The 18,261-nt window shown below is 39.1% G+C and overlaps 1 protein-coding gene across 7 annotated transcripts in view; it reads right to left on the bottom strand.

Moving 5' to 3' along the window:
- MYO1B (myosin IB) overlaps positions 1-18,261 on the bottom strand; it is a 180,269-nt gene that overhangs the window by 11,555 nt on the left and 150,453 nt on the right. For 4 of the 7 annotated variants that reach the window (XM_073306214.1, XM_078847999.1, XM_073306213.2 and 1 more), the window contains 9 exons: positions 15,610-15,696; positions 15,237-15,323; positions 12,281-12,367; positions 8,740-8,814; positions 8,224-8,358; positions 6,992-7,098; positions 3,031-3,163; positions 1,973-2,125; positions 597-724 (listed from right to left, as the gene is read on the bottom strand). In XM_073306214.1, coding sequence (XP_073162315.1) covers positions 597-724; positions 1,973-2,125; positions 3,031-3,163; positions 6,992-7,098; positions 8,224-8,358; positions 8,740-8,814; positions 12,281-12,367; positions 15,237-15,323; positions 15,610-15,696 — 992 coding nt within the window. The remainder of the gene's footprint in view (positions 1-596; positions 725-1,972; positions 2,126-3,030; positions 3,164-6,991; positions 7,099-8,223; positions 8,359-8,739; positions 8,815-12,280; positions 12,368-15,236; positions 15,324-15,609; positions 15,697-18,261) is intronic. The other 3 variants (XM_073306216.2, XM_073306215.2, XM_073306219.2) reach the window with 3 other exon arrangements.

The following is an 18,261-nucleotide window of genomic DNA, read 5'->3' as shown; positions in this document are numbered from 1 at the left end:
TCTGCTTAAGCCACAAACAACTCATTAAACATCAACAGGAATTTTAAGCAACATACACTGAAAAGAAAGTAGAGGATCTTTCAGATGAACTGACATCCTTTTAACGTTTTGTTTCTGTCAATTGCAGCCTGTATCGTTTTCTGCTCATGTTCTCCATGATTCACTATTTGGTCACACAGAGTAGCAGCGTGTAACGCTGCTTATGTATGTGGGTTACACACAGTGTGAAAACAAATGTATACAAGTAAAAGATGGTTTTACATTGAATTTTTGTTTATTTAATTTCACTGATAATGAAATACGATTTCTGCTCAAACGTATACAGTCTCATTTCAAACAAACCTAAAAAACAAAGAATTTATCTGCTGAGTTTCAAGGCTCTAAAATAGCCAAAAACGAATACTGGAAATGAGCACAGATAGAAACAGAAAACTGGAATTCCTCATTACAAGTTATTTTTCTGTCATCAGAAAAAAAAATCCCAGTTACACAATGCCCTTTTGTTTATCCAAGGTTAGATTTTTTGACTGATGAACCTATCAGCATGCTGCACTGAAGGAAATGTCCTTTTAAAAACAAGCAAAAAATAAACATACTCATCAGAAATCTCGATGTTGAGCTTCTGTTTGGTCTGGCTGAGAGTGGTGCGGTAAAGCTTGGTGGCCATTTCAATAAGGTGATCACTGCTGAACAGGAAATCCCCTTTACCAGCTGCTCCTGAGCCCTGAAACAGAAAGAAATGTTGTTAGTATCACCACAAATACACTCAGAGGAATCCTGTAGCATTTTATATATATATATATAGGTAAGCAGACTTTAGACCCCCTCCTTCCTATGCCACCCCCCAAAATGCAAAACATAAGGATCAAATACCAGTAAAGCACACCACTGGGCAAGACAGAGTAGCAAGGAGGTTTCCTGTCACCAGTATTTTGACTTCTAAGTTAAAAAGGAACACCGTTCAAGTTTTGGACTTCATATATGACCCAATTTTAAACCTGTTAGAATCTGATGAGAAAGCTCCGTGGGATTCTAAATATCAAGGTAAATTCCCCCTCAGCCCAAAGGAAAGCCACTAAACTTTATAGATCCTACAGAAATGCACTGTTTTAGTCTCCCTCTGCTGGCTACATCACAGCAATTCACACTATATCAGGAACTGAAACCAATTGTTGATACTAGCACACAGAAAAAGATGTTCTGGCATGACAGGGCACTATATAAATGGAATTTGTTCAACAAAACAGCTAGGCTATCAGCTCCATTTAAGAAAAACGCTGACAGAATAGATTTTTAAGAGGGTTCTACAAACAGTGAAGAGAAACAAAAGTACCTGTAGATTCTTTTAGATTGGTAACTAAATTAGTGATATAATAATGTAAATTTCTTTGAGCTCCCATCGAGTGGATGAATGGTAAAGTTAGTGATGATGAATGCAGGGAGTAAGATGAAGTGAACAATAAAAATGTGGTAAAAATATTATCGAAGAGTTTTTAGAAGCCTAGATATAGAAGCTAATAAGTTTATTCAGAAGAAAAAAAGGGGATGATATTTAATCTAACTTCCCACTTTCCCTAAAGAGCAGAAACATATTTACTAATCTGTTTGTTATACTTCAGTTACACTGAAGAGTCAGGGAAAACTATAGGAGGAGTTAAAAAGCTAAAGACAAGTTTTCACTATGAATAAAAACCAGACTAAAGGGCCATTTCACAAATGGGAAAAGTCTAATCCTGAAAAGGCTGAAGCAAATCACTAGGTCTCATTTTCACAAGTGAATTGTCACCCATTATTTAACAGTTCCACTACATGGTCTTTAGTAATCTTAAACCTACCACTTCATAGGTGTGGGAAAGGTTTAGACAGCTTTTTTAACCTTACACGCTAGCAACACAAGAATTAATGTTTTAAAATAATTTCTTCTCATACAGTATAAATTTGCTTGATAATTTATTACAGATTTAAACTCTACCTCTTTGAGGTGCACAGCAAAAAAGCCATCATTTTGAGAGCTCATGGACACTTTAGTAACATCACCCAGAGGGACCTCTGACTTGATATGTCCAGACTTTTGATCAGCAAGGAGGACATTATTTTTTGTTAGCAAGAAAATCCTGGATGCACACTGTAAAATGAGAAAATGAAAAACATTATCTATTCAAACACACAGAGAGGAAGACTCTACAACACAGTAACCATTAAGAAAACAAACAGTTCATACAACTAAGAACTGTGGCTCAAATTTTCAAACCTGAGTGTCTTAAGCTCAGCGAGAGCTGCAGTTTGATCAACGTCTCTGAAAATGTGGTCACCTTTATTTAACTGCCTTCTTATGGATCCAGAAGCCTAATGCATCCCCAGTTCTTCATTTTGCCCCCTATGCTTACATGTACAAACACAATGTTTTTAATTGTAAGTTTATAGATGTACAATCTGAAAATGGAAAGTCAGAATACATCTATAAATGAGAATGACCCTGATTCTTCGTTCCTTGTGCACTGCAAATGTCCATTGAAATCAACGTAAATTTTGAGTGCAGAATAAATGCAGTATCAAGTATATATATTTGTGTGCACACATACTATATGTACCAAAATGCTTATGTATTTTAAATACTATGTTGTCCTCCACTACCATCTCACAGAACTATTCTCCTAATACGCAGCTAAGCATTTATTTTTCTAAATACCAACATTTTTTGGAAATTAGAAATATACTTATCCTAAAAGAATTCCACACTTCCACCGTGTAAAATGGATAATTTAATAAAAACAGTTATGAAAGAAATTACCATCAATTAATAAATAATACCTGCCTCTTACAGCACTTTTCATCAATAGATCTCAAAGTGCTTTACAATAGAGGTAAGCATCACTATTCCCATTTTACAGATGGGAAAACTGAATAAATAAGCATTTTAGTACCTTCAGAACCATTGAGGGGAAAAATAAAATTGCCCTATATGTTAATTTACAACAAGACCTATCACATCAGAATGCCCTTTGGGATTAAACAGTGCCATTTTATTACCTTCCCATTAGCTCTATTGATTTTATTCACAACTTCAGCAATAATGATCTTTTCTTCCACGGCATCTTTGAGTCTTTTGTACTTGGGGTTCTTGCTGATTTCCAGGTAAGCCCCCTGGAATGGTTGCCCAACACTATGGAAGGACAAAACAATACAGAAACACTCAAGTTAAGTTTGACCTTTGGGCACAAGTAAAAATCCCAGAACTGTCACATTCTGGTGCAGGCTTTGCATTGGTACCAATGGCTGTCCCAAATACCTTATTCATGGGTATTGTATTTACTTGCATATACTTCCCCACCATAGACCTTTGTTAATTGCACAACGTTTAACACAAGAATATATAAAATATCCCAGTCTCAGCACTTAGGTAGATATTTTCCCAGGGGCCTAAAGCAATTTGTTAGGCATTCAACTCCCACTGATTTTCATGGGAGTTGGGTGCCTTCCAGTCCTCTGTGCCTTTGCAAATTTCTCCCTGAATATACGTCAGATTTGGATTTATCTCCTACTTAGTCCTATCTGACAGCATACAGACTTCCAAAACCTCAACTGTACATTTTAATGCATAATACTGCACTCTTCAGTCTTGAGCTGTTTCTACATGAGAAGCATTAGAGATACAGCGAACACTGCTTCTTCCTTCCTGCAGCACAAAAGGGATTCTGGAGTTCCACAGGCAGATGTCTATTGGCTGGAGGCAGACATAAAAAAAATGGATGCGCCATCCAAGATCCAGGGGACAGCACCCTCACAGAAATATGGAAGCCTCCATTAAAAAAACAAAAACAAAAAACTATAGAGGAGGAGATCAAAAAGAGTTAAGAGAAATAGAAAGAGCTGGTAGAGACACAAATACAATGAAGAAAAAGATATTCCAGGATCTATTATATGAAAGAAAGGAGAAAGACTGAGCAAAGCCTGGGATGGAAAGGAAGTATAAGAAAAGCAAGAGAGATGTCATAATTAACATATTTTTAAATGTATTAAATATAAAGTTGTTGGCTGCTGATAACCTTACCCATTAATACACAACTGTTATATGCCTCTCAAATGCAGGTAGTGTCAATTTGGGGGCCTTTGAAGACCAAATTTTCTCACCCTGGCTAGTGGACTTAATTGGTCTAGGTTATTAAGATAGTAAGTACTGGATAATATTTTCAAGCCCTGCTTCAGGCAACAATGCTGCACGACAGTATATTTAGCCAAATAAGTTTTCAAGAAACACTAGCATCTCCCTCTCTGCTGCCACACTTAAACAAATTAGCTGAAAATGTTTTGTAAGTCTTTAAACAGTGTGGTTTCATTTCATTCTGAATTTAGGAAACATTTTGGTTGAAAATATGGATTCTGGCTGAACCAAGAGTTGAAGATTTAATTATAATGGGTATTGGCTTTCATTTAATCAATTACCCATTGCTCAAACAAGAAATCTCTCCACATTCAGATTCTGACTAGCAGGCTGGAGAGAACAGTCTAACACAAGCTACATTTATACAAAAAATAACGACACTCCACAAGGTTTGTTTCCCCTGAAAACTGAACGTCTAGTTTCTCAGCACCAGTCGTGACTTAAGCTTAAATTTCAATTAAGCTTCTTTGAAGATCTCCAAAACTGATTTTTATCAGCTTTACTATACATGACATAAATATGCAGCCCAAGGAAAAATGTAGCCATTCTTGCAATTACTTGAGCAACGTTAACTGGGCAGATAGCACCAACTGGAGACGCATCAGAAATTCCCTGATATTTTCAGGCCTCTACCTGTCTGAAATACTGATAAGAGTATTTGTAGAGATATGTGAGGTTTTAGCCAGCCTAGACACTATCACTGAGTAGACAGAATCTCTGGAATAGAAATAATTACCAAACAAACGTGGCCTTGGGAAGATAAAAAGTTTCATTATTTAAAGGTATTTCTTAACAGGCTTAACTGCAAAACTGCCTAGTCCTCACATTCCAATACTGCTCACTTATTTCATTAATATTTTGGAATCAATTAAGCTTAAATAATGACCACAGCAAATCTGCTAGCAGCAAGTATTTTTGTTTGCTTCTTATTGTCCAAATCCTGAACAAGTGAGAAAGGCCTACATGCTGCTGCAAAGATCATTTCCCTTGCATGTCTCTTTGCCCTTGCTACTCCTCTCTTTGCAGCCCTCCACTGGCTAGTCCCTTCTTTGCTGCCTCAGACATAAGCCACTTGTCTTTACTTTCAAGGCCCTTCACAACCGATCCCCACCAGAACAAGAGTCCTAAAATAAATAAATTAATTAAAAGCCAGAATGCAGGGCAGTGAGAGGCCCCAAGAGTGAGCAGTGGGGTGCAGGGAGCTATTGGGGGGAACTGGGAGGAAGATAGGGGCAATGGGGGAAGTTTGGGGAGCAGGGGTAACTCCCTGCAGAGCCTGTCCTATCTCCTTTTCCACCTCCCCCCCAGATATCTCCTCTTCTCTTGCTAACGTGTCAGTTTCCACAAGAGATATCTCTCCTACGTATGCCCAGCACCTGCTCCCTGTGGAGACTCTGCTGACCAACTCCCAACATCGCCTGGCTCTCATTCTGCCTCAGGCTCCCAGCAGCTCCACCCCCTGAGCTCCCCTGCCCAGTCCTGGTTGCAGCACCCTGGCTCCCTTCATGCTGAGTGCCCAACCTCCCACCTGCAAGCTCAGTTGACAGCCTGCAGCCAGAGACGGAAAGGAGCCACCTGGCCCAGGACCAGAGGAAGTACTGGAATGCCACCCCCGCATGACTCAAGTGTGGATACCCACCTTCCCTGTCATCTCTCATTCACTATCTAAAGGTTGATGCCTGTCTCTGAGCAGACCATGATGTCAGCCTCCATCCCCTACTTGTTACATTTTCAGACAACCACTTTTGTGCTCTGTCCTGCTGCCCCACATGCTGGGAAGGAGATCCCTGTAAACATTCACAAAGCCACCTCCTTCAAACACTCCTTTGCCGTGACGCCTCCAAAAAACTTAACAGTTATGCTGCTAGTGTGCTGAGGACCACTGCTTATCAAGCTGACCAATACTGCCTCCTTGTTTCCTTGTACTCTCCCCTGGATCTATCTATCTGATGTCCCTTCTCTTACACTTAGATTGTAAGCTACCTGGGGCAGTGACCATCTTTTTTATTTAGTATTTGTACAGAACCTAGAACAGTCAGCTCCTGGTCCATGACAGATACTCTTTCATGCTAGGGTAATACAAATAATTAATCATAATAAATCTGCACCGTGTTACAGCAGGGCTGGGAGATGGGATCCTTAGCTCCAATGTGTATTGGATGCTCAGATTTGGAGTAGCCAAGCCACGCTGGATATTGCCGGGGATGGGGGGAGGGAGCAGTGGACTCCATTGGTTGCTCTCTCTCATGTGGGATGTAGGCTACTTAGCTTCGTGCAGAGTGTGGGTTCCCTGGCCTTTTCCTCATTTGTGAGTGAGACTTAATTCCACCCCTTCACCTTGTTTCATGGCACTCACTTCCAGATCAGCAAGGCAAGAGAAGGAGGCATCCATTCCCCTGTGCAGGTTCGCTACATGTTTATTATTCAAAGAAACATCCTTTCTGCTATATTTGGGGTCTTGGCACATGAAAACAGTCCTCAGTGTTTACAATGACAAAACTGGTGGCAGTTTCTGGGTATAATGATTCTAACAGAACACGATCAAAAGTCAGCAGTTTAACATTTAATTTAAAGCAAGTTGATTTCACTGTGTAGGACTGACAAAATAAGCTATGACACCTCCATGATTTGATCAAGCCAGTAATCCAGAAACAAAAATTTCTCAAGGCATGTAGGATTGGCAAATTGGTCCACAAAAAAAGTCCACAACTAGCAGTTTCTCCTGGTTAAAATAAACAAGGCGTTGTTTTTTAACTCCCTAAATCTATGTAAGGGTGCAGATTATTTTTGTTTTACACTGTGAGCAGTGGTACCAGAATAACTCATTACCTGGCAGGATATAAAGCCTTCTTGTCCTTAAAAAGTTCACTGGCTTCCAGTTTTTCTTCATATATAAGCTTCTGTTGATCTGTGAACTGGTCTCTGTACTTTTTACACTACAAAACATGACATTTTAGAGGAATCATAAATCAATCTTGGAAATCTGCTTTAATGCAGCAGCCATCACTGATCACTATCCACTTATTGCTTAAGATACACATTCTTAGTATATTTCTGGAGTGACTCAACTCCACCCGACATGCCATGGTAACACAGCAACCACTAGCTGAGGCCCTTCAGCCTTTGCCTGCTCTACACACCTCTGAATTATATTAGACACATTAGAGATGATTTCAAAGCAAGTATTTCATTTAAGTATATATAGTTAGCTGACTGTACTGTCAGCTAAAATCCCATAGTACTCCTCTGTAGCAGTTCACAAGAACAACACTTCACAGGTATTCCGGCTGTTCCTTTTAGCAGGTAGAACTGTATTGTTGTAAATGTTTTATCCTGGAGGTGCTTTGAGTGGGGGCCCCCTAATTTCAGCATTAACTCAACTTTCTGAAAGCAAACACAATTCAGAATATAAACAACATCAAATAATTACCAATAGCTATTAATACACATACATAAATATACAGAACTATCAAAGTGTAGCTGAAGAATTTAGATCTGTTTGCAGAATTCAGCATGTTCCCAATTTACCATGTTAAAAAGTTACAACAAGAGAATCTTTGTCCTTGACAATTTGCAGAAAATGGCATAGTTGCAAAGAGATCATCACGGATGCTGAGTGCTCACCAAGTGTCTCGGCAGCACTTAAATAGATTCTCGCCATTTTCTCCATTAACGGGTCCAAAACAAATTTCAGCTAACCACAGTTCACATGCATAATATTCCACTGAGTATTTCCACTGTTAGACTGAGCAAACACCAGTTCTGGATATGAACATAAGTATTATAAGCTACCAATTAAGCATATTCACTTCATATTAAATTAAGAGCTGGGGGGGGGGGGAGGGGGGAGGAAGGGAAGCAATACACTTTGCTCTTTTTTCCCCAACCACGGAAAGGACTAGATAATGTATGGTTATGTCTGGAAGGCCAAATAGAATGATAAAAACAAACAGCTTATGCAAAAAAATTAGTGGACAACACTGTAGTAAATATTTCCTAAAAATACATCCTCCATGAACAAAATTGAGGCACTCAAATCATATGATCAAAATGTTCCCTACCCTCCACAAGTGGAAAATCCTCTTCATTTCCTTGTGAGTTGAATCCAAGAAGAGGTAAGGCCTTGCTGGCCAGTTTTTGTCTATTGGTGATAAAGAAGGCATCTTATTCTTCATTTCCAAGAAGTACTTTTGCATCTGTGATAAATTTGAAGCAAGATGTTTTATTAATCTCAACCAGTAAAGCTATTAAAACAAGCTAGAAATGGCAGGTGCTCTTCAATAGTAAGTGTTGTTATTCAACTGCAACTCCCACAGTTATTAAGCCTGCTCACAAGTTTGGGAGGCTAAATTTATTGAGAAATGCTGATGCTGCTTTAGGTGTAGGCTGCCCATGCCCTTAACTTCAAAACATGTGACTATTCCTTCTTTACAACAGAAAGAACTCAATAGTCATGCTATCACCTGTACAGTATGATGACTCCTTTACAATTATTATTAAGGCCCTCGCAGCTAACACTTCTGGCTATGCTAGAAAACAAAATTTTACATTAACCTATAAAGTATATAGGTACTTACAATTTTCTGTAGTGTAAATTCATAAATTTTCCTTCCAGCATTGGCTCGGAAGAATTTCCTGTATTCTCTACGGACCTGAAACATTAAACAGGCCTTCAGAGTGAATATGTATAATTAATATTTATCCATGAATGGTTTTAACAAAGCATTGTACACATTAAGAAAGTGAAATATGAAGTTACAAGTGTGGCCAATAGATGATGATGTGGGAAATAAGTCACAAAGACCAGAGTTGCCTAAAGCTGCAAAGAACTACATTAAAAGTGATACGGTTAAAAAAAAAAAAAGAGGACTTTCCATTATCTTTACAACTGTCAAATATGATCAAGTTGATCGCATATTGAGAATATTTCCACAGCTTTTTTGCTGTAAGCCTGGGATAAAGAGAGTGAAGCTCTTTTAGTGATAAGGATTTTATTGAATCGTAATTGCCACTGGGTTGATTTGTGAATTATTTTTTTAATTGATGGGAGGATTTTTTTCTGTACATGCACTTGGAGGTTTTTTGATTTGTGTATTTTATAAAACTAAATAAACAGAGATAATGATAAATATTAAGAAAGTGAAATCAGAAGAAAAGTTCTGTACATCAAATTTTTCATACAAGTGCTCTTAGAAAAATATCAAGAAAATGAGCTACTGATGACTGAAAGAAGCAGAGAAAATAGATTAATTTTGCTTAGGGTCAGACACATGAAATAAAATTTAGCAGAACAAATCATGAGAAATCATTAAAAGCCACTTTTAGAGGAGATTTCTGATACTACTTTACATACATGATTTTTAAAGCAACTCTAAGGTAGAAAACAGAGAAATTTCTACCTACCTCTGGTATTACCACTACCATGGTATCTAACCTCTCCAACTATTACACACTTGAAACCAAAATTGAGACAACACACCTTATTTGGACTTTTGTGAAATGCCCAAAATTCACGACAAGTTAGCTGAAATTCATTAACTTTTTTGCATGCCTTGGCTGAGTTAGAAGCAAACCTGTTAAAGTTTTTAGTGGAAATCAGGGAAAACGGCTATGGTCTTGCATACTTTTCCACACAGCAAGCTCAGTGGTTTTGGTGAATTTCGCATAGTGTTCTTGGATTCATCTGAACCAAAACCAAAGTGAAAGCCAGCAGGTGAAAACCCACATTAGTCAAAACACAAAAGGTTCACATAGCCCTGTGCCACCAGCCCTCACTCCCATCCCAAGCGTCTCACACAGCTCTTCTCTAAGCCACCATTTTGAAAAGAAGAATTTCTCAAATGTTCTCATGAAAAGAAACCAACATTAGGGGGGAAAACACATACATTAATCACACATTACTGAGATACGTTAACAGCATTAACAATATTTAAAGTGCTTCATTCTCACCAAACTTTCTCTGTTCAAATTTTTCTTTTCCTCTTCAGTTAATAAGAAAAATGTTTGAGTTTTCAGATGTTGACTTTTACAAAGGTTTTTTTTAATGAATTGCAGAAATTTTCAGTAAAATCTATATCTTCCTTATGCTGTTAAAGTTTAGCCCTCTCTTAATTAGCACACAACCACTATCAGCACGTTAGCAATGGATATTATCCACCAATAAACAGATTAACACCTTCAATCCCAGTCTGACAATATTCACTGAAAAATATTAAAAAGGTGACTTCCTTGTAATATACGGGTCCCATATCTCACCAAGTTCTCACTGGTACTCCTTAAAAACAAAGTTATTATTACTCTTCATGAGCAGCAGTCTGTGTGAGCTTAGTTTTTAATGGGAATACTGCAACACACACACACTCACTCACTCTCTCTCTCTCCTGGCACAATAGGAAAGCCAGCAACAACATAATTCCTTGGCAGATCAGTACTAGAGAACCCCAAATCTGGGAAGTACTGTACATACTATTAAAATCCCATTTATTTACTATAAACAGAAAAATAAATCAAAAATAAATTTAGAAATCTTGATGCAGCTTTATTTTTCAAAATACTAATGATCATGATTCAAATAGGTTGAAGTGCTTTGATTTAACAGCTATTAACTCAAAAGCTTCCCTCCACAAACATGTTGGAAGAAAACAGGCAAACAAATCACACAGTATCTAACCAGGCAAACAAATCACACAGCACTGACATAGAAATGATTATACATAGCTAGGATCTTGCCATGGAACTCACAGTGTGCATTCATATTCCAAAGAATTGTGTGCTTTACGTGAGTCCATTTCTGCTGAAATAAAACCTTCAAAACCATAGCATATACAGACAAAGGCATGTCCTTGCTGTATAACATGTTCAAGGTTTTGGCTTTATTAAAGTTAGTTTTCCTTTAAAAAATAATGCTCAAAATACAGCAGTGTTCTTGACTTCTTAGAACGGACATTTTCTTGGTTTCTAATCATAAAAACTGACCTACTTTGACAGCAGTAAAGCATGATTCTAATCTGAAGAGTGACTTCTTAAAAATGGCACCTTCATATCCCCTGTTCTCCTTCCCATATGTATATTGAGTCACATTTAATTTAGTGACAATATGTTTTCACTACATTTTATCCATGTTAGCATGCAATAGAACACCTCTGAAGAGTTATGACTTATACATCATCAACAGAACTGTCAGTAAAGTTTCAACTGTAGAGCCAAATTCTGTCCCCATTTACACTTGCATAATCCCGGTTTGGCCCAGAGCATCTCTATTAGTGGTGATGACGATCAAGCCAAAAAATACTCATTTGGTCTCTCAGATCTAAGTGCTCAAGGATAGCAGCTGAACACTTTTTTCTTGTAAATGAAGCAAAAGGTGATATGCAAGTACTGTGACACAAACATGGAGGCCCATAAGATGCCATTTTCACAGTCTATTTACAGAACAGAACTACACTTTACAGATTGCAAATGTATTTTCTTTTGCCAACCAATCCTCAATGTAGAGGGATATAGAAAAAAATGGACAGACTGTAATCATTTGACTTTTCTAAGAAGGCCTGGCCTCCACTGAATAGATGTCACAGCATCAAAACAACTCAAAGGAAAGTGACTGGACACTATGCTTAACTCTAAGTCACACTTTGGCCATCCCATATACATCAGTAGGTCTAAAATGAGCAGCAATGACGTCAAATAGTCACACCCTGCTTCCCACTGTAACAAGAATAGGTCAGGAAAAGAAAATACTTGTTTGTAATCTTTCCAGATGGGATCCTTGCCAATGTAGGTCAAATTTTAAGTTAACAACCATGATAGTGTCCCTTTAATTAAAAACATTTTTGGCATTTTATCTTCCACTTGAAAATTGAAACTTCTGATAAGACAAGGAATATCTTCAGATTAAAGACAGCTGTAAATGTAACAATATTATTAAAAAGTTTACAAATGTCTCATTTAACAGACATTTTCAGATTAAGGATTTTTCAATAAAAAAGTCCATGACAAAACTAAGCAAAACTAGTATCATGCTCGCTAGTGATCCCACACAATTAATAGTTTATTATGTGTTAGTAGATGCCACGCTTTATTGAGTTCATTGTTGACACAAGGGAGTGGTTGAGAAAGTACCTTCAGTCCAAGCCAGTAAGCCCAAATGACTGCAACAGCATGCTTACGCCTAGCCTCGTCCTTCAAGCGTTTCAATTCCCTTCGAGCCTAAAATGTTTAGATAGTGAATAAAAGAGACAGCCCGATGCAGATAGCACAATCACCAGGAAAAAGATCCTCCCAGACAGAACAGCTGATTTATGAATAAGATATAGAAAGATGGAAGAATAGCATATAACCATTAAAACCCAATGTGTCAGTGTGGAAATGGTGTTAAGGCACAAATGTGGTCAATACAAGCCTCTAAACTGCTTCACTAATACAAAAGGTAAGAATTACACAGGCTCCATTATTTGCTATGAACATTTGTGTAATGTCTGCCATGTGTGTCTGCAAATCATCAATGTTGAGTGTCTGATACTTGATTTTAATGGAAAGCTTTCCCTCCAGTTACAAGACCAAAGTGATATTTATGAAAGTGAAGAATTGAAGTCACACTATACACTCAACTCCTCCAATGACAAGTGCCTCAGCATCGTATGATTAACTCTAACAATTAATTCTAACAATTATTTTTGATCCTAGTCACAACTTTAAATAAAAGAATCCTTCTCACACAATTTTAAACACTATTTAGAACTTTCGTTTCTGGGGTTTAGTTAAGATTCCAGTATATATTTTTCTCCAGTCTGGCAAATGATCTCTTTCTGATTCTCCACACGATGAAGACATTGGTGATGTCATATCACCAAAAAGCATGACTTCATCACATGCAAAACAAGGAGACAGGTACATAAATTTCATCTACAGTCTTTGTTTAGGCAACCAAAATTCCAAGGTACTATACATAAAGATGTGATATTCTGTTAAGTTACACTTTTTACATTTCACAAGGTATTAGTAAATTTATTTGTTCAGTTATTTAAAGACACAAGACCAACAAATAAGTAGCTTCAACTGGCTTGGAAAGGACATACCAGTAATAGTAGTTATAGCTATGTACTTGCAGTATTCATATCTTGCCAAGTATACTGAAGAAACTGTGAATCCTCACCCAACTTTGCCAGTTGCACTCTTTGGATACTCTTCCAATTTAACAATAAAGGCTATTCTCCATTAATTTAAGCCTTTATAAAGGATACATTTTAGTTCATTTGAGATGATACACAAATTCAAGTTCTCAGCCTATGACATGCTAATGCTAAAGACACTGCATAGTCAATATCTGCTTGAATTTTGAAGAGGAAGGAATTTGAGTTACATTTCTACAGTTTTTGAAAAAAATTAAAAAAGTATTAAAATAATCACTGGAGATAGATGGATCCTGAAGCTTTTGCTTTAATTTCCCTCTTAGGAAAAGAGAGAGTTTCCTAAGATAACAGGAAGCTGCCAGATACTGAAAATTTCTTATAACCCCGATGAGCCAAATTAGATTGGTTACTATTAAGTTTATGTCTGAGGGCATGGTAGGCACATTTTTATTTAAATACATTTGACTCATGTTTAACCAAAAAAAAAAAACCCAACTAAAATGTACAATAACGATATAAACCAATATGCAATATATCTTAATTAAGTACTGTAATATAGAATTTATGTTGCATTTTTGTTTGTCATGTCCTTTTTTAATAGAAAAATCCATCTTTACATCAGTTTTGCCAATACTGCTACTGAGCTATTACTTTGCATGAGGGACCTATCACTAAGGCATTAACAATTTAACCAATTGTTTTATATGTTGATACCAAGCACCATAAACAAACATGATTTTTATATTTTTATATATATATAATTTATACTACCCTAGTTAGGACAAGATAGTGAGACTTCATCTTTACATAAAATAAATAGAGAAAAAAACTGTGTCTGATAATGACAGCTTTTTAACAGTTTATTCTGACACCTGAAGATCAAACTAGAAATAAAAAGATCTCTTATAAGCTAAATTCTGTAGATGTTTATATGTTGATTCCCAGGGTTACCTTTCCATTCGAAGAGATTTATTTCTTTGACAAAATAAAATGGCTAAGATCAAGTTCAGCATTGTACTTCTACTGTATTTTAGCATGCTACTAGAATCAGAGATATTTCTTTCTTCATTTAACTCGCAAGGTGTTTTGATAGCATATATAAAGCGGGATCCAAATAATAATTGGGCTATATTAAAATTTTAATTGACTGAATAAAATATTCTAAGTCAAAGAGTTTTTGTTAATTGAAACAATTGTTTCAACATTATTCCCTAGAGTACAACATTTCAAATGTTCATATAACCCAAAACTGCAGCCTGCGATTAGCGAGAATCTTTTAGTGGGACTTCGCTTCTGAAAACAAACAGCTGATGCTGGAATTCCTGGGATTTTTCTAGGGCCATAAATTGAGAACTGCATGCTAACATCGTTTTCTCCTAAAATTTGGGTCATAATATTGTACTTAATTTGCAATACTGGACTTCTCCTACACAACCAAAGAAACAATCAAAACTGATTTCAGATTTTGTACAAATTATAAATAAAAAGTTGTTTACACTTTTAAAATGTACTATTTTGAATTGAAAAGGAGCCTGTTTAATTTAGGTCACAGAATATACAATCCAATTAAAAGGAATCTAGACGTGTACCACTGCAAGCACTTAACAGAAAAACACATGTGTGGAACATTTACATTTAGTTCAAATGCATTTTCTAACTTGACCTTACTGCAGTCTAATCATTTTTAATCTAGTCTAATGACTTGTTAGTAAGCAACCAGTACTATTTGGCTGGGCATGCTTAGAATTTTCTAATATACAAGACAAACATTTAGGATGCTGTCAGGTTTATTAAGTGTGGCATAAATAGAAATGGGAAAAATCAAGGATCATGCTTTAGTATCTACTAGGTCACTTGTATTAGTTATTAATCCTCGCTATTTACTACTGATTAAAGTTGGGTGTTGTTGGGTAATGAAGGAATCATGGAACATGTGCATGAAGTACCTTATATCCAAGCCAGTAAGCCCAAACAACAGCAATAGCATGTTTATTTCTAGCCTCCTCCTTCAGTCGTCTCAGTTCCCTTCGCGCCTGTGGTGTATTTGAAAATGGGTTATAGAAAAAGTTTAGGGCAGAAGAGGTTACTGCAGGTCCCAATGGGGAGAGAGAGAGAAAGAAAGAAACCAGTCACTACAAAACCGTAAATATAAAAGCATGTCCTGGCTTTCCAGATTGCAACAGTTAAAATGTTTGCAGCGAAGAGAAATGGAAGTTAAGTAATTTAAGCCATTCAAAACATTTCTCTCTCTCTTTTCTGGAGGACTTTTGCTCCACACACTGGCTTTGAAACACTGAATGTTTTCTGGCATTTTCTTACCTGGGTACCATGCCAATAAGCTGCAATGGTTGTGGCTGCTTCCTTACAGCGCTTCTGATGCTTAAGTTCTCGAAGAAGTTTTCGAGCCTGTGATCAATCAAAAGAAAAAAAATAGTCTTATTTCTAACCCAAACTTAATTTCAAAAGGATTTACACCCTACTGTGCCTTTCTAGTTCAAATCTGAGAGGGAGGAAAACAAAACAAAACAAAAAAACCCAACACACCCTCAAATTTTGCAGATGCACACGCAGAACAACATGCAGATCTGAGAGGATGGGTCTTGTGCTTACCCCCCAAAGCCTCGAGCACTGCAGGGGGATGGGATACCAAGGCCACCGGCCTCTCCCAGGCTCCCGACACCGATTGGGCAGCCTGGGAAGGCTGGGTGAACACCCAAGGGTTCCATGGGTATCATGGCGCCAGCCACTGCGCTTGGGGCCATGGAACCGGTTTCAGTGCCGTCGATGCTGTCATCACCATAGGTACCGGGGCTTGTCCCGCAGTCAGGGAACATCGCTCTGTGCCGGACTGTAAGTGGAGCGGTTGGTACTGGGTGACCAGGAATGGGCGGAGGGATGGCTCCTGTCCGACTGGTGCTGGTTGCTGCGACCCAAAGCCGACCCGTCCAAGCGAGTCAGGTGTCTTGTTTGGGGTTTCAGAGCCTGACGGCGTTCAGCGGATCTGTATCGGACACGGGACGTCAAACAGGACCGGGAGCCACTACAGGCCAGGTGCTGGGAGGAACCTCCTAAGAAGGGAAATCTCCTAGGAGACGGGCGACGACGGCTGGGCGATCAATGGCCTCTGCTCCCTGATTGGTACTGGGCCCTAGGAGATGGTGAGGGCCAGTCCCGGATATCTTGCTGGGCGGCACATGCCCCAGAGTGTCTGTGCCAATCCACCGGCGAGGAACACTTGGAATCCTTCGATCAGTGCCCCCAGTGCGGGGACCAAAGAGGGCTCCACTGAGCCTGCCTCTCTAGTCCCGAGGCATGACAGCTTCGCACAGGCGACCGATGGCACAACGTCTCTCTCAATGCGGAACAGTGCCACTGAGGCGGGGAAAAAAGCATAGGTCCCAAATCAGGTTTTCCTCGAGACTGGGGTATTGCTGGAGCCAACGTGGGCAGCGTCAGGATCTCTTGAGCTGCTTGAAGGGCTTCGGGCGTCAATGGCACCTGAAGCTTGCTGGGGCCTGCACCGCTATCTGGAGTCCCAGGCGAAGTACAGGATGCGCCGCACCGCTCGACTTGAGCTGGGGCCCGGGAAGGGGGCGCTGAGCTGCCCAGCATGGGTCGTGGCTCGCCCCCAGCCTTCTCCTTTCCCTTGCGGGAGGTAGATCATCCCTTCACATTCTTCTTCGGCTTCATGACCAGGGCCGTGGAGGGAGAACGGTGCCAGCTTGCAGACAGTGCCACTGTGTGTGGAGCACTGCACACGGAGGCCATGGTGCTCGGTGCAGAGTCGGACCACTGCTCTGGTGCCGGAGTGAGTGCCGACTCTATCAGGAGCGCTCTTAGACAGATATCGTGCTCCTTCTTCATCCTAGGTTTAAAGGACTAGCAGGTATGGCACTTATGATTTATGTGCCCCTCGCCTAAGGATCTTAAGCAGCTGGTATGTGGATTGCTGACGGGCATAGGCCGTTTACAGCAATTGCAGGGCTTAAAGCCTGGGGACCAGGGCATGCCCAATCCCCCAGCTGAGTCCCGTTTGGGACTAACGAAGAGTAGAGAACTACTACTAAGGGTTTAACTAAAAAACTACTAACTATATACAATTATTTTGCAGGTTTTCAAAGTTTGCAAGAACAGAACGAAACAACGCTAGCTGAAGCAGCAGAGTTCCAGCACCGTCACTGGCAGCAAGAAGGAACTGAGGGTAGCGGGAGCCAGTGGTTCCCCTTATAACACACCATGCAGGTGCCACTCCAGAGGGCACCAGAACCAGTCCCCTACGGATACTGCTAAGGGAAAAACTTCCAGCACAGGTGCATGTGGCAAGCACACACACCACATATGGAATGGACCAGCTACGTAAATATAAAGAACCAAAGTTATATCTCGGTTGCCAAACCACTATTAACCTGAGTTTGCACAAATAATAATTTAAGTTCTCAATTCTTTTGGGACAGGCAATAGCATAAATGTTAGGACTACTCTTGTAGTACACAAAGAGTTTAGTTTGTGAGGGACATAACAGTACTAAGATGCCAAGATTTTTTCCCCACAAGATAAAAAGTGGGCTCACCCCTTTCCTGAAACTAGGTTTTACGTGTAAGATTTTAGATATCCTCCAGTCCCTGTCTGAGCACTAAGGAAATCTCATTTTTCTCTCTTTTTACCACCTTGCTCCTTGTAGTCTCTGTCATGGTCACAATTCTTCCTTCAAGAGCAGTGGACAGGATTCTTTGAAGAGAGGCAATGCCACAACAAGTTGGGGGTGAAGATAGGGTGGGGTAATGAGACACTCTCTCTCTAAGGGCCAAGTATACTGTATCAAGAGCATTCCCACATCCCCAGGAGGCACAGATGACTGAATTCAGGACAATCTGACCCAGGACCTGGCAAACCCATAAACTGTGTTCAGTTTTGTCTGTGATTTGAAAGTCTCTAAATCAGAGAGTGAATCTGCTACTTACACTCATCTCT

The sequence above is a fragment of the Lepidochelys kempii genome, chromosome 11 (genome assembly GCF_965140285.1).
Source record: "Lepidochelys kempii isolate rLepKem1 chromosome 11, rLepKem1.hap1, whole genome shotgun sequence".
NCBI classification, from domain to species: Eukaryota; Metazoa; Chordata; order Testudines; family Cheloniidae; genus Lepidochelys; species Lepidochelys kempii.
Note: the sequence above shows the minus strand (reverse complement) of the source record. Positions and strands in the feature narration are given on the sequence as shown.